Source organism: Galeopterus variegatus, unplaced genomic scaffold (genome assembly GCF_000696425.1).
Source record: "Galeopterus variegatus unplaced genomic scaffold, G_variegatus-3.0.2 Scaffold2333, whole genome shotgun sequence".
In the NCBI taxonomy this organism is placed as follows: Eukaryota; Metazoa; Chordata; class Mammalia; order Dermoptera; family Cynocephalidae; genus Galeopterus; species Galeopterus variegatus.
In genome coordinates this window covers 266,548-281,758 of record NW_007728444.1, presented here as the reverse complement: position 1 = coordinate 281,758, position 15,211 = coordinate 266,548, and the positions used below count along the sequence as shown (strand labels likewise).

The window sequence follows — 15,211 nt, the reverse complement described above, 5'->3', positions numbered from 1 at the left end:
TAAGTTTGAAATTCTGTGATTATCACCTACATCTCTGCCACCTGAGTTTATGTCTTTAAACCAAATATACTTTTTTCTTTTTTTTTGTCTTTTGTCTTTTTCCGTGTCCGGCAACAGATCGCAACCCTCAGTGTTGCCCCCATACCGGACCGGGGACCGGCAACGGGATCGCAACCCTCGGCGTTGGTCCCGCGCCTCGCTCAGCCAGTGAGCGGGAACCAGTCTGCATGTGGGATCCGAACCCTCGGGCGGGAGCGCCGCCGCGCTTCCCAAGCGGTGCACTTATCCAGTGCGCCACCGGGCCGGCCCCAAATATACTTTTTTTCTATAACAAAGATTGACTGTCCTAGTCCCAGAGCCTGTAATGGTGTACCCACTGGGGCTGGCTGGGGAAGAAGAGGGAATGTTCCAGAAGGAACTGTCTGAGTGATTATAAGGATTCCTGTACACGGAAAAGGGAAAACTCATTACTTGTTGAAACATAGGTGGTTTATTTTTTCCAGGTCTGAGGAAAGAACAAGGTGCATAAAAATGAATCCAAGTCTCTCGAAGGTCATCAGAAAGGGAATTTTTGAATCCTGTACTGCATATCTGTTCGTTAATATACAATCATTTTAGTTTTCCTAATAAACACTGCTTTTATTTAAAACAACACCCCCCCCCCCCCCCGGAATTTTTGAATCCTGTACTGCATATCTGTTCGTTAATATACAATCATTTTAGTTTTCCTAATAAACACTGCTTTTATTTAAAACAACCCCCCCCCCCCCGAGATTGAAATATTTTTTGGTATGGTGAAACTTCAGTTAACAAGGCTATTCTGGATTTCTGAGGGTCTGTCAGTGTGTGAAGCCTTTTGGATTTAAGCTATATTTTTTCATGAATGTTCTAAAAAAAGGTAGAAGCCAATTTTTTTTTGCTTTAGTTAAATACAGTCCTAATGATTGACAGTCATTCAGAGCCTTAGGGTTATCATTCTTAACTGCAGTAATCAATAATAACCGCAGTCTAAACACATTAAGGGGATTGTTCACCGAACTTAACGTGGTATTGAGCTCAAGTTGCTCTTTAGAGTAAGTTCCTAGGTAAAGGCTGCTTTTATTTTCAGTTGCTTCCTTCTGAAGCTGAGTGGGGAAGAGTAAGTGTGTGGTCAGAAACAGCTAGCTGAGTGCTCAGAGGTTTAACTGGCTTCCTCTGCTGTGATTTGGTTTGCTACATCCGTTTTGGGGCAATCTTTGTTTCATCTTTGTCAGTTCCCATTATATAGAACCTAGTCAAAATGTGAGTTCAACACACACTTAAATCCCTCTTTTTCTAATGGAGCACTTTGTGTGTCAGGTATTGAAAGGGCGTGGTAAGACTCCAAGCTATGCACTGCTCACACTATCACTCTCCAGCCATCTCTCTCACTCCTGGTTGCTTCTAAGGGCCCTGAGCTTTATCAGAACCCCCACTTTGTTGTTGACCTAGTAGACTTGATTTCATCTTACGTCTGCTATTTTAAGAACCATGTACTCTTGAACAAGGAAGGAACTTGAATCCTTCCTATGCCCATTCTCCTAGGTCATTTCACTCAAATGGATAATCTCTGATGGAGAGGTGGGTACAGCATGAGTCAAATTAGATAAAGGAGTGAGTGTCCTCCCTGAGCCCTGTATCTCATCACTTGATCAGCAGCCTGTTTTCATAGGCTGCATACAAAGTGTGTGTGTTTAACCTGATGGCTGAATTAAAAGCAACATATTTGGCTACTTTTACCAGAAAGACACCTGTGGGGCAAGGCCAATCTTCTGGATTAGCTCTGTATAAATTTACTAGCTTTTTGTAAGAGTAACAGGACTATCTGTGTCGGCTGGTAATTTTCTCTTTCACCAGCTGCATCAACTCATGGTCATTCTTTTGTCCATAACCATACTACCTTCCCTGTCTCATTGCATTTTAAAGCAAGTCCCAGACATCATTATGTCTGTAATATTTTAGTATGTATCTCTGTAAGATAAGGGTTCTTAGAACACACATATAACCATAGTACCAATGTCATACATAAATTAGTAATTCCTTAGTATTAAATATCCAGTTGGTGCTCAAATTTCCCCCACTGGCTCAAAAGTTTTATAGTTTGTTCACACTGGGATCCAAACAAAGTCTGTACATTTTATTGGGTAATGTTTCTTAGACTGCATCCTCTGTGATCATAACTTTCAAACCACTCTAAAAAATCATTTGTAGTTTTAGTAAGTGCATTCTCACACATTACAATGCTATTTGGTAAGATATTACTCTTGTTAGCTGCTTTTATATATGAGGGGACTAAGCATTGACAGGTTAAGTAATTTGTCTAAAGAGAGACTCCAAAACCCATGATTTGAACCACAACCCTATAAATTTACAAAACAATCTGAAGGTATTTTATTGTGGAGGTTTCCCTTCTATTAAGCAGCTAACTAGTATCAGTAAAGTGGCAGCTTAAACTTTTCATCTGTATTTGACAAGTTTTAATAGTCAATTTTTCCAAGGTAAGTGACCACCTACAGACCAAGGGAATAACTGCACAGTGTGGTGGTTAAAAACAAGAACTCAGAGGCACCTGGGGTTGAGTCCCAGCTTCTTCATACGAGTTAATTTAAGCCTATTTCTCTCATTTGTAAAAAGAATTACAGAGTATCTGCCCCATAACATAGTTACCTTAATGTTTAAATGAGAATGCATACAAATTGGCTCATCCACAGTGACTGACCTACAGTAAACACCCAATATATTGGCCCAAATGAAGACCTGGTGCTCAATAACCAAATAGGTGCGTGCAATTAATGTTGTGGTTAGTCCCTCTTAATACTCTTCTTGCTCCTGCTTTTAATTCTTGGTTTCATCACTGAAGTAATATAGCACAGTCTTATGGATTGCTGCCAGACTGACAACCTAAAATTACCTGGGGTGTTAACAAAAAAATTCCCAGTCTCCTCTTTGACTCGAAAAATGGCTTAGAAATTTGAAACTTAAAAAAGCCCCCACTTGAGTCTCCCATGCACTTGGACTTAAGGGCTAAAAGCACCAGCTTTGGAATGAAGCAGGGGTTATTTCTTTAAGCTTGAGTTTGTCACCTGAAAAACAAGTGAGCAATACTTGCTTACATGGGCAGAAGTTTAAATAATGTATATTTAGTGCTCAGCATAATTCTTGGCACCTAATAAGCACTCCACTTGTATACTTTTACTAAGAGGAAGTATAGAAAGAAAAAAATTAAAACCAAATTATTTATTTAGTATCAGTTCTTGGTGGACAAGATATCAGAAACTTACTGAAAGGGTCTTTTTGGGCAAACCCATTAAATGGGGCAAAAGAGCCCATTTAATACTTACCTGGGAAAGATTCCGGCATGTTCATCTGAAGTTTCCTTTCAAACTACAGCATTAAGATCCAAAAGATACTTTGTTTCCTATCAGAAAGAAGTACATCTGCCTATTCTCTTAAAATGACTTTAAAAAAGTGTTGATAATAAAGTCAGGGATTCCTTTTCTTTTTTTTTTCCTTTTTGTCTTTTTTCATGACCAGCAACGGATTGCAACCCTCAGTGTCGCGCCCGTACCGGCCCGGGACCGGCAACGGGATCGCAACCCTCGGTGTTGCTCCCTGCACCTTGCTCAGCCAGTGAGCGGGAACCGGTCTGTATGTGGGATCCGAACCCTCGGCAGGAGCGCCGCCGCACTTCCCAAGCGGCGCACTGTAGCAGTGCGCCACCGGGCCGGCCCAGGGATTCCTTTTCTGAAAGCTCAAGCCACAAATTGATGTTTTTCAGCTGTGGGAGATAAAGAAAATTATTCAATATTTGGGAACTATTTGGAATACAACTTCCAATTCAATCTGTAGCTCCATTTCTTATATTCAAAACAGGTAAGGAAAAAAGCCACATGGGAGGACATTTAGCATACTCATTAATTTGAATTCTAGATATGGTCTATCACCGTGGCCACCTATGTGTTAAGATGTTCTTCCTGAGGATATGAAAGAATAAAAAAGCCTTAAATTGTACATAAATAACTAAACATCTTTAAAACAGTGCCTGAAGAAGCCAGTATCTTCACATCAGAAAGGGAAATTAAAACTTGCTTGAAAATCTGCTATCAGTCCATTTATGTTTCTCACATGAGCTATAATTTCAGCTGGCTTACTATTTCATAAATAGCAATCTCATTTTAAGTAGGCTAATCTAGTCTGAGAAGAGTCCACTGCCACAAAACCAAAACAGACACTTTAGTGATAGGTTGATACAATCATTTTGTTTGTTGAAACTTCCTTAGCAGTTTAAATTTTTCTATGGGGCCGGCCCGGTGGCGCACTCGATAGAGTGCGGTGCTTGGGAGTGCGGCGGCGCTCCCGCCGAGGGTTCGGATCCCACATACAGACCGGTTCCCGCTCACTGGTTGAGCGTGGTGCAGGCGTGACACCGAGGGTTGCGATCCCGTTACCAGTCATGAAAAAAAGACAAAAAGGATAAATTTTTCTGGAAAAAAATTCTTCAAGTAGAAGTCATTAAATGATGTAACAAAATTTCATTTTTCTTTTGTTTAAATGGAAGAGAATTAGATTTTAATTTTTTCCCAGAGCTCACTCACAGTCTATCAGGAGGCTCAGGGAAGATGGGGTATAAAGAGCAGCATTTTTACCAAGTTCATATAAAAATGAAACAGGATCTAGACACAGTTCCCCACAGTTAACCGTAAATTTCAAAATCTGAGCAGCAATCTGAATTATTAGATTGTGTCTCAATACAACTCTGCACTCTTAAATTTGTTAAGGCTGGGAAAATTTCTCTACCTGGTGCTGGGATTTGGCATGAAACTCTAAATGCAGATAAATAATCTGATTAAATTAGCTAAATCTGCTGTCAAAGTAATAGATATGTATTTAAAGAAAACAAGCAGAGATACTTCTCCCTTCTCTTGCCCGTTTATAAGAGGAAGTTGCAAACCACGACTTTCCAAGCAGTGAGCAATACTATGGAAGCAGTCACTCTCACTGCTACATTAGTGGATCTGCTATCCTCAGCTGACTCATCATTAGTTGGCTGCCAAATACTAATTCTTCACGTTTGAACTTCCTTTTATTTTATTTTATTTTTTTTTGCTTTTTGTCTTTTTCCGTGTCCGGCAACGGATCGCAACCCTCAGTGTCGCCCCTGTACCGGACCAGGACCGGCATCGGGATCGCAACCCTCGGCATTGCTCCCGCGCCTCGCTCAGCCAGTGAGCGGGAACCGGTCTGTATGTGGGATCCGAACCCTCGGCGGGAGCGCCGCCACGCTTCCCAAGCGGCGCACTACAGCAGTGCGCCACCGGGCCGGCCCCGAACTTCCTTTTATTGTACAGAACTCTACCCTTAGTAATTAATCTTAGAACCCACTTATGTAATAACTTGCCCTGATGGGAGAATGATTTCCTTTTTTCATAAATACAAATGTACCATAGGTTTGTATACACTGAATGTTCTCCAAGGAAGTCTTTAGAAAATTATTTGAATTTATTCATTCTGAAATGGATTTTAATTTCAAGCTGGAAATATATTTTCTTTACTAATCAACATATCCAATGCTTAAATGCGTAAGTTCAGACGTAGTAACATTTTTGGACAAAATGGGAAATGCAGTTCCTCTAAAATGCAGTGCTCCTAAAATTTTTCTAAATTTATCCATGATTGCACAGTGGCCCTTAAAAAGATATCCCAGCAGACTCAGCATGGTTTCTTTAGATACCACTTACAAACTCTAGGTAAATATATGGAAGTAAAATTCAGCAAATCAATTGTTTTATGTAAAAGTAGTACTACTTACGCATTCAGGTTAATGCATATTAGGAGATAATACGCCAAAAATTACTTATTCATTCTGTTTATTGGATTGAAAGAAAGGGAATACAAATGACTGGTTAAGTGCTGTGCACTGACATGGAAAAGGTGTATTAAAAAAAAAAAAATCCCAGGAAAGCAAATCAAAGTTAATGTAGTTTCAGTTGAACATAATTTTAAAGACATAACTACACATTTATAAAATAAAAGTCAACAAAGGGTGTTTTGTAAATAATTAGTAGAACAAGTGAAAATAAATATCAGCGACCTGAAGTTTTTATACTTTAATGAAATAAAGCAAAGAAATTTAAACTAGTAAATATAATCTGAGAGGCAGTTAAAAAACAAAAAGAAACAAAACCCCCAAAATTTAAGAACACAATCCTTTGAAACATTTAATCAGTCCTTAGCAAATAGTTAACTACATACCAAAGGCTCTAAGTGTTAACTAGTTCCACCACAATGTCATGTAAATCTTGACAATTTAGAAATCTTGAGATCAACACTTAAGTTCTTTTCTTGATCTCTACAGCTTGGTTTTTAAGTACACACATGCTTTTGTGGATCTATTCCCCTCACCACACACACACATTTTCAAGGAGCCAATAACATTTTTTTCCATCTGTGCCTAAAAATGTTGAGATTTAGTTCCAGCATATTGACCCTGATAATGAAAATGTTTAAGTTAAAGATGGGGACACAATTTCAATCTTATAAAAATATACCAGCATTAACCAAACCTTAAACCGAGAGGGCACTTCACATGTGCACGAGACTTAGTAGAATTGACATGAACCTAGAATAGCTGTTTTCCAGGACTTTTTGAGTTAAGTACTCTCTCTCCCATACAGACACACAATACACAAACACACATACACACATTTTTATATTATTAGTTTTGTTAAATCCAGGCTATCTGGATTAAGTAATAGGGGGTGGGTTTTTATAGTCTTTGTTTTGCAACTATAGGGCAGCTACTATAACAATAGCTTAATAACACTGAAAAATTTCAATTAAGTTCACCCTGTTTTTTAGAAAGTGTCTAAGTGTAAATGCAAATTCCTCCTCTTCTTTTAAAGTTAGCAGTTCATATTAAAACAGATATGGTTTCTGAAATGGAAGTAATGTGTTGAAGAGCAACCCCAAAGCAAAGTTGCTAAAGTGAGAAATTAAAGTAAAACTAAATCAAAATATTTATACATTTTAGAAATGGGACAAAAAGGATATTAAGAAAAATGTCTTCTTTCCTCCCCATTCAAAAGCAGCCATTCTTCTACTGTGAAAGAAACTGGCATGGATATTTTCCCTTTCAAGAGATGTACGATATATTTACCCACTGTGAGGCAGAGGTGATAGGGTCAGTTCTTGTTTGCAGGAACCAACATCCTAAAAAAGAAAATTTCAAGATAGGGAGGGGTGGGAAAGAAGAATTTTCTATTAATGCCACGGAATGCCACTAGAGGCAGAACACTTCTAATAATAAAACTCACCATATTAATTTGTGTTTTCTCTGGCTAATTATCGACAAGATGGTATTTTTTTCCTTTTGACTAGCGGGTTATTTTAATTACTTAAAGTTGGGAAATCCCTTTTGTTCTCCCATCCAATAAAATGGGTCAATTTATAGGGATATTTGCAAATAAAATTTTCTGTTTAAGCTACTTACCTGGTTTAATATAACACAGTTACCTGGCCAATAAGAGCAACAGAAATGTAGTGGTATGAATACTAATAAAACACAAAAACCAAAACTGAAACCCTGTCATCCCTCCCAACCAACTCCCACTCTAATTCTTTATCACCACCCACATACCAATCTCAGTAATCCCAAATCCAACATTTTACCATTAACAACCAATTATTTGGAGGAAAAAGACATTTTAATTTCATACTTTCTCTAGCCCTTAATCAATGCATAACAATAAAAACATTTTTAAGCACATGGAAATAAGCCTACTAACCTGATTTTTGGAGCCAAAATTCTCCACTCTATTTTGATCTATGTGCAAAAAGTATTGGTACTTTTCAATTTATTCATTTGTTAGTATCTTGTGGCTGGCTTGACAGTATTCTCTTAAGCCTACTACAGAGTCTACAGAACTATCAGAAGTTTTCAGTTGGTAGCTATGAATTAGAAAATCTTATCAAGTTCTTGTATCATATAGCCCTAGGTTTCTTCACCATCTCATCTTTTTAGCACAGTAACTGCATGGCAAATGTATGAAACAGACGTTTACAGCAAATTGGCACCGCAAAGTACCAGTATATATAGGAAGCTGCCAGTTATGGCGGACCTAGAAAACAAACTCACCTAGCTGCTATAGAAACCTTTGCATAGTTGTTACTCCATTTTAATAGGAGTTATGTTCTTGTAAAATGTGCCTCACTTTACTCCACTTTTTTAAAGTGTTTTTAACGGTACTTCAGAAGCACTCTGAAAACTCAGATCTAGGGGTGGCTGGGTGGAGTAGACTGTAGAATCTGAGTGCCAAATTGCTCCTGAATGGGCACAAATCTCAATGAATGTTACAAGTGTACCATAGCACACTGTAACCAAATCTGTAAACAGCTGTGGCGTTTCTATGCCCACACTGTGAGTGATGTTACTGTAGAGACGGGGGTATATTAATGGCTTCAGGGTATACACAAATCACTTAAAATATGAATGGTTTTAACTGTACTGAGGTAAAGAGAAGTTGCCACTTAATTATATATAGTTACCAATGAAGATTTTATTCAAGCTTAAAGTAAAAAGTGATTTTGGTTAAGAAAAATGAAGTACCAGATAAACATAATTATTTTAACTTCGAAGTATCTCAACAGGAATTCTTTGATTCTCTAAGTGGTGGTCTCTGCAAAATGGAGCTTAAAGAAATCTTTTACATACCAATTTGATAAAATAATCTGCTGACCATGATCTATCATTTTTTCTTTCTATGGGCTTTTGGGAGAATGCATGCTATTTTAAGGCCAAGTGTGTTTTTCTTTCTTCTCCCCTTCCCTGACTTTCCCCTTTCTCCCTGCTGCCATCCCTACCCCACAACAGAATTCCTGACATCCAAGCCTTTCTCTGTGGATGCTGAAGGAGTCTACTCATGGTGATAATACAGACTTGGCTAGGCCTAAAGGGGAACCGAGTACAAGACTTTTCTTCACCAGAATCTTATTTTGGCAGTATCCCCACTCCCCTTCCCAATATAAGAGCTATGGTCACCCTTTTTTATCTCCTACTGAAAAAGGGAGGGAATTTCAAGGGAAACTAAGTATGCTGTATTCAGCTGTTATGGGGTTTAAAAGCACAATGTGAACATCAGGCTTTTGGCTTATTTTAAATGTGAAATTCTTAAAATTAAAAGTGATTTTCCATGAAGGAAACCTTTCCTTAAACTAAAAGAGGAGAGGAGAGGGAAAGACTATCCACAGCACCAGTTTAGAATGAGGTTTGGTATGGCAATATCTGAAAAACTGAGAAGAAATATTCTTTAAATTTATGTATACTTATATGTCAAAATATTAAGGGCAATTAAGAGAAGTGACTATAGGGTTTTAATCCCAGTTTGTCTGTAATCTGCTGAATTCTTCTAATAATCTCAATTATACTATAAACTTCCAAAGTAGTTACAGCTGATTTCTACTGTCTTGCTACATCACACCAAGATGACTTACCAAGTTAAGAACAACTTGGAACAAGCTTTGTTGAAAACCTAAACTGACCACTGATCTCTCATGTTGGTATAATATTTAAAATTCTCTTTTTGAATCTTGAATTTTTTCAAGATCAAGTACTGATGTTCCTTCAGGAATAAAACACCAGGGGGGAAACCTTCAAAGCATTACTCTGAATTTCCTGTGTAATGTCCTTCCAAGCGCTGTTTCTGACCATGTCTCATGTGGTATTCCAGAAGAGCATCAGTTATACTACATATCTAAGTCATAGAGGAAACTGTTTTTGAGCTGGTTTAGATTCCAAATGTATACAAATGAAGTCACTTTAATCCTATAAATACTTCTTAATTTATTTTTAAAAAATTGTGCTGTTAACCCTTTTACGGGGCAACAAGCTATGTGAAAAGTACAAAACTTTTTGTCAAATGTAATATTGAGAGTGCTTTTGACATAGTTCACTGGTTTATCATCTGGATCAGTATATACTGCGCAACGGGCAAGGCTAGAATCCATGAACCAAGCTGCAAAGATCTCAAGCTAAACAAGGCGGAAAGATTTGGAGAAACAAAAGAAGGAAATTCCTATCCAATGTATACTCTTCAGACTAATGCACTCTTTCTATCAAGCCTTCTAAACTGTTAAATAAAGTTTTCCAAACAAGCATTTAAACTTCATTACACAGAAGAGCAACAAGAATGGTATCCTGCCCGACAAAAGGCAGGAGGGAAAAAAATATATATGCTGAGTTCAGTGGGTAAGCCTGAATGTAGCACAGTTCCTCACGACCGATGGGGGGATAATTCAACATGGTGTCCGACAACGTTCTAACGACGTGCTTCATCTCAACTGGTTACTATGAAGCAAGGTGTAAATGTTTGGCCCCAACTGGGCTTCAGAAATGGTTCTTTTTTCATGACGAGCATGTCTGTCCAGCTATCAATCATGTTTGTTTGCACCAAATCCCAAGCCATTAAAATACGACTAATTTTAAGTTAAACAGAAGTCGTCTGCTCCAAATTCGCCATCAACTATCCATGCTACTGCATTCCTCTGAATGAAGACAAGATGAAATGTATACGGAGGAGGAAGAGGAAGAAGAGGGGAGGGAGAGAAAAAAGTTACCAGTTAGAAAGTCTCAAAATCATCATCATGACATTATAAAATACAGTAACATTAAAAAATATTCACATCAAAGCAAATTCTTGATACTTTCATCATCACAAATAATCATTAGACTAATGTGTCTGCACCATGTCTTAGGCTATATATTATAGACATGATTATTTTCAATACTGGAAAAGCTCAAGATAACAATCATTTTAGAATCTCATATTTAAATTCACCTCAAATAGTTATGCAGAATAGAAAAATCTGTATGACAGTTTAGAACAGAAAAGAAGAAAAAAGAATCTGGCAGTCCAGGGTAGAACTGTGCATTATAACCTAATGTACTTGTTAACTATCCTTTCAGTTGTTTAGTTTGAAATACTACAATATCACCCTACTCCATTTTCTTGGGGTTGTGTGTACAACAGCTTTATTGAGATATAATTCACATACTAACACAATGCACCCATTTAAAGGGTCCAATTCAGTGGTTTTTAGTATATTCGCAGGATTGTACAACCATCAACACAATCAATCTGAGAATATTTCATCACCCCCACCCCTACCCCCAGCCTTAAAAAACTACTAATCTACTTTCTGTCTATGGATTTGCCTATTTTAGACCATTTCATATAAATGAAATCACAATATGAGGTCTTTTATGTCTGGCTTCTTTCACTTTGATATTGTTTTCAAGGCTCATCTATGTTGTAGCATGCATTGGCACTTCATCCTATTTCATTTTAAATATCCCTAAAAAATAGACACAGACACACATACACACACAGACAGACACACACACACACAGAGACAGACACACACACACACACACACACACACACACACACAGTCTGTAACTCTACTGTTACAATAAAAGGTCAGCAAATTCTCTTCTGAAATGGATTGTCAAGAGAAATATTTTTATTTAAATGACATAGTCTTATTGTGATATGGTTTTTGAACATCATTTTCTTTAGCTTCATTTAATGTGTTCAAAATTTCTATTCCAAATAGGTATTATTTTATTTAGAAAAAAATATTTTCAAGTGTGTGTGTGCGGGGAGGCCCAGAAGATACATGTAAAAAAGGCATAGGCATATAACCAAACATCTGGTTATTCAGAAGTTGTATTTCTATTTCAGGTGAAAATGAAAATCTTTTTGGGGTTATAACCATGTTGCCAAAGCATAATGGAAAGTTGCTAAACCAGACCCAGATATTACAAAATTTGGCTCATCCACCAAAGTGAGTATCCACATTAATCAAATTTACCAAACAGTAGTGCAACAACTCTTATTCCACTGCAGTGGAGGCATGAACATATCCTCTTATGGGGTAAATCTGTAATTATGTAACTAATATTTTCAATAATTTCCACATGGCTAATAAAATTAGAAAAGCACAGATAATTACAGTTGTAGATTTATAAAGACTCTATCTTAGGGGACCATAAAACGTAAACAGGACAAGGAAAGAAGGTAAAGATTTCTGGTCTCAGGTGACTTCCCAGAGGAATGCTAGAATGTCATGTAGTGATCTACAAATACAAAAAGGCCCTTCAAAGTTCTGAGCAACTGAATAGAAGTTCTTAAACTTTTTTCTCAAACTGTACTCCATGCTTTTTACTTTCATATCTGGCTGCATATCCTCAGCTGCCAGTAAGACTTGTTCAAGCCTTCTACAATTTGTAGCACAAGGACAAAAAAAAAGTGTAGAGAATATACTTTTCCAAACCATACATGGTTCCTTGATAACATCCCTCCACTGAGAATTACTTAACTGAGAGCAATGCTATTTTTCTTACTAAAACATTTAGGTGGGACACACAGAACAAAAAAATCTATTTCTAGGTAAATTACTTCCTTCCAAGCAAACTAAACATTTTACTTGCTCCATCTGAAAAAAAGGAGAAATAAGTCATTTACATAAGATTTCTCATTACCTCCTCTAGCACTGATATTGTGCTTAATCAAGCTTTTGTCCTTAACTGTTAGCTTTATACTCATCTCTAAGTATCTTAAAGAAATAGGAAAAACCTTCCAGACTTAAAGTCCTGGCAGCACACAACAAATTAATTAGCCTTGCCATGCTTCAGTTTCCTTACCTATAAAAATGAGGATAAAAATACTTATCTTATAGGACTATGAAGATTTTATGCAAAATAGTGTATACAAAGGGTCTAGTATGCTGCTTGGCACATAGGTACATGGTAAGTTTTAGTTCCCTTCTCTCTCCCTATCCATCAAGCACAGCTCATGTTAGTATGCTACATGGTGTTAACAGATGTTTATTTTTAAGAGTAAAATCCATAATCGAGATCATTTAAACCTAAAGTTGTTCAAACGTTGTTCTCGTGTGTATAAAATGTTTTGGGCAATATTACATTTGGGTAGCATGATGAAGCAAGATTTTCAATAAGATCTTTAAAATGACACTACTAAATAGCTAACTAGATATAAATGAAGTGGCACATTCCAGCTTATTCTCTCCACTTTCCCCCCCAAAACAACAAACACTATTGGATCTCAAGATTACTTAAACCCCTTCTGTGGAGTGAGATAGGGTACAATCTCTAAAATGGGGAGAAAATAAATCATATCCCATCACTTAAATTACCGCTTAAAAGTGCTGCAACGTTATAATAAGCACGGTTTCATCTGGAGAAAACACAGGAACACTGTACAATGGTATTACCTTCAATATTCTGGTGGTCTATAAAAGGCGCTGGTCCCCATATTCTAACAGTGCCATCATCTGAGGCGCTGGCCATCATGGATGGAATCTGTGGGTTCCAGCTCACACAGTTTACTGTACGTGTGTGCCCTGTCAGCTCCGCAATTGGTAGTTCGCTACGTTTGTGCCAGATGTAAACCTTGTGATCTGAATATATAGTAATTCAGAGAAAAGTTAGGGCGTTGTTTTACATTAACAATACCAACCGATCTTAAATTTATCATTCACTATGCATAGAACATATGATTCTTGATTACTAGACCTTAAAGGAGAACAAATATAACATGAACAGTTTAACAAATTACCTTATGAAAAGCTGTTTTAATAAAAAATACATTTTTCTCCTGTTAAGAGTGATCAGCTCCCATTAAGTCACCAAAAAATCTATCTGCAATATTCTGCCAATGCATGAGTAATGAATAATTACAAATCAAGATCTTTAAACATAAATGGACCCAAGACAGAGAAGATGATAAATTCTTTGGAACTGAGAGGTGACAGAATAGTAATGTATACAAATTCAAAAACAGTAACAATGATAGCTAAACCTTTATTGCATGCTTACAGAATACTAGGTACCAAGTACTTTATGTTTATTATTTAATCTTTACCATCATCCCATGATGTTGCTACTATGCTTATGCCCTTTTTATGAATGGTGATTGAAGCAATGAGAGGTTAAGTGACCTGATCATGGTTAACAGCTAGTAAATGGTAAAAGTTTGGATTCAAATCCAGGCAGTCTTGCTTAAGAGCTTACTACTGAGTCTAGAGAATGGTCCCATACCTGCACCATAATATAGCTTTCTAGTAGACTATTTATAATCTCATGAAGTGACCATAAAAACCAAAATCCCCTACAGCTTTCTCTGTAACAAACTAATCTTCAAAAAAACAACCAAATAGTAAAGAGTCGTGATTGAGAGCATGGGCTCTGGAATCAATCTACCCAAGATCACATCCTTCCTCTATCACTAACCAGCTGTGCAATTCTGGGCAAGTTACTCTTTGCAACTCCATCTGTAGATGGGTATACTTCCCTCATCAGGTTGTTATGAGGATTCAATAAGTTTGCATTTGAAAAAGTGTTCTGAATAGAGTAAACAGCATAAATTACTGTGAAGAGATTAAGTATGGGTGATGGTTCTTAAGCAAAAGGCAGAATCCCAAAGAAAATTAGAAAGGTATTTAATCTGACAACGTATCAGAAAACTACGTGGTCATTGTGGAGACTCTCAGTGGGTGTACTGCCAACTGAGGAGAATTTAGAGAACATGCCCTGGTTTTAAAACTTCTGACATAAAGATAAAAAGCTGGCACTGTATCAGAACATTTTTGTTTCTGAAGCAAAAGCTAAAAGGCACTAACTGAAGAACCAAATTATTGTTTCTTAGAAGGTATTTGTTGCTCAACAGTTTTTGAAAATAATTTTTTTCTTGCATAAAATTAGAAAAAAAAAAAAAAGAAAAAGAAAAAAGACAGATTAGTTTTGTTTCTTACTGAACTGAAGCCCACAGAGGAGGAAGAGATCAAAGGCTTGAAAAGTGTGAATGCAATTAAAATACTTCTATATATGGAGGAAAATGCATTTGTGAACACATAAGAAGGAGGTTTGCTGAAGAGGCAGAAAAAATAGGATTTAAAGTAGTCAAGGTCAGAATGACAGGATTTTTTTTTTTTTTTTCCTTTTTGTCTTTTTTCGTGACTGGCAACGAATTGCAACCCTCAGTGTCGCACCAATACCGGACCGGGACCGGCAACGGGATCGCAACTCTCGGTGTCGCACCCGCACCTCGCTCAGCCAGTGAGTGGCCTGTCTGTATGTGGGATCCGAACCCTCGGCGCGCGACACTGTAACCAAATC

The 15,211-nt window shown here is 37.3% G+C and overlaps 1 protein-coding gene across 2 annotated transcripts in view; it reads right to left on the bottom strand.

The window, feature by feature from the left end:
* Positions 1-5,868: 5,868 nt before the first annotated feature.
* WDR26 (WD repeat domain 26) overlaps positions 5,869-15,211 on the bottom strand; it is a 42,649-nt gene continuing 33,306 nt past the window's right edge. For both annotated transcript variants that reach the window (XM_008581347.1, XM_008581348.1), the window contains exons 13-14: positions 13,309-13,494; positions 5,869-10,557 (exon numbers count right to left, since the gene is read on the bottom strand). In XM_008581347.1, coding sequence (XP_008579569.1) covers positions 10,532-10,557; positions 13,309-13,494 — 212 coding nt within the window. In that variant the 3' untranslated portion in view covers positions 5,869-10,531. The remainder of the gene's footprint in view (positions 10,558-13,308; positions 13,495-15,211) is intronic.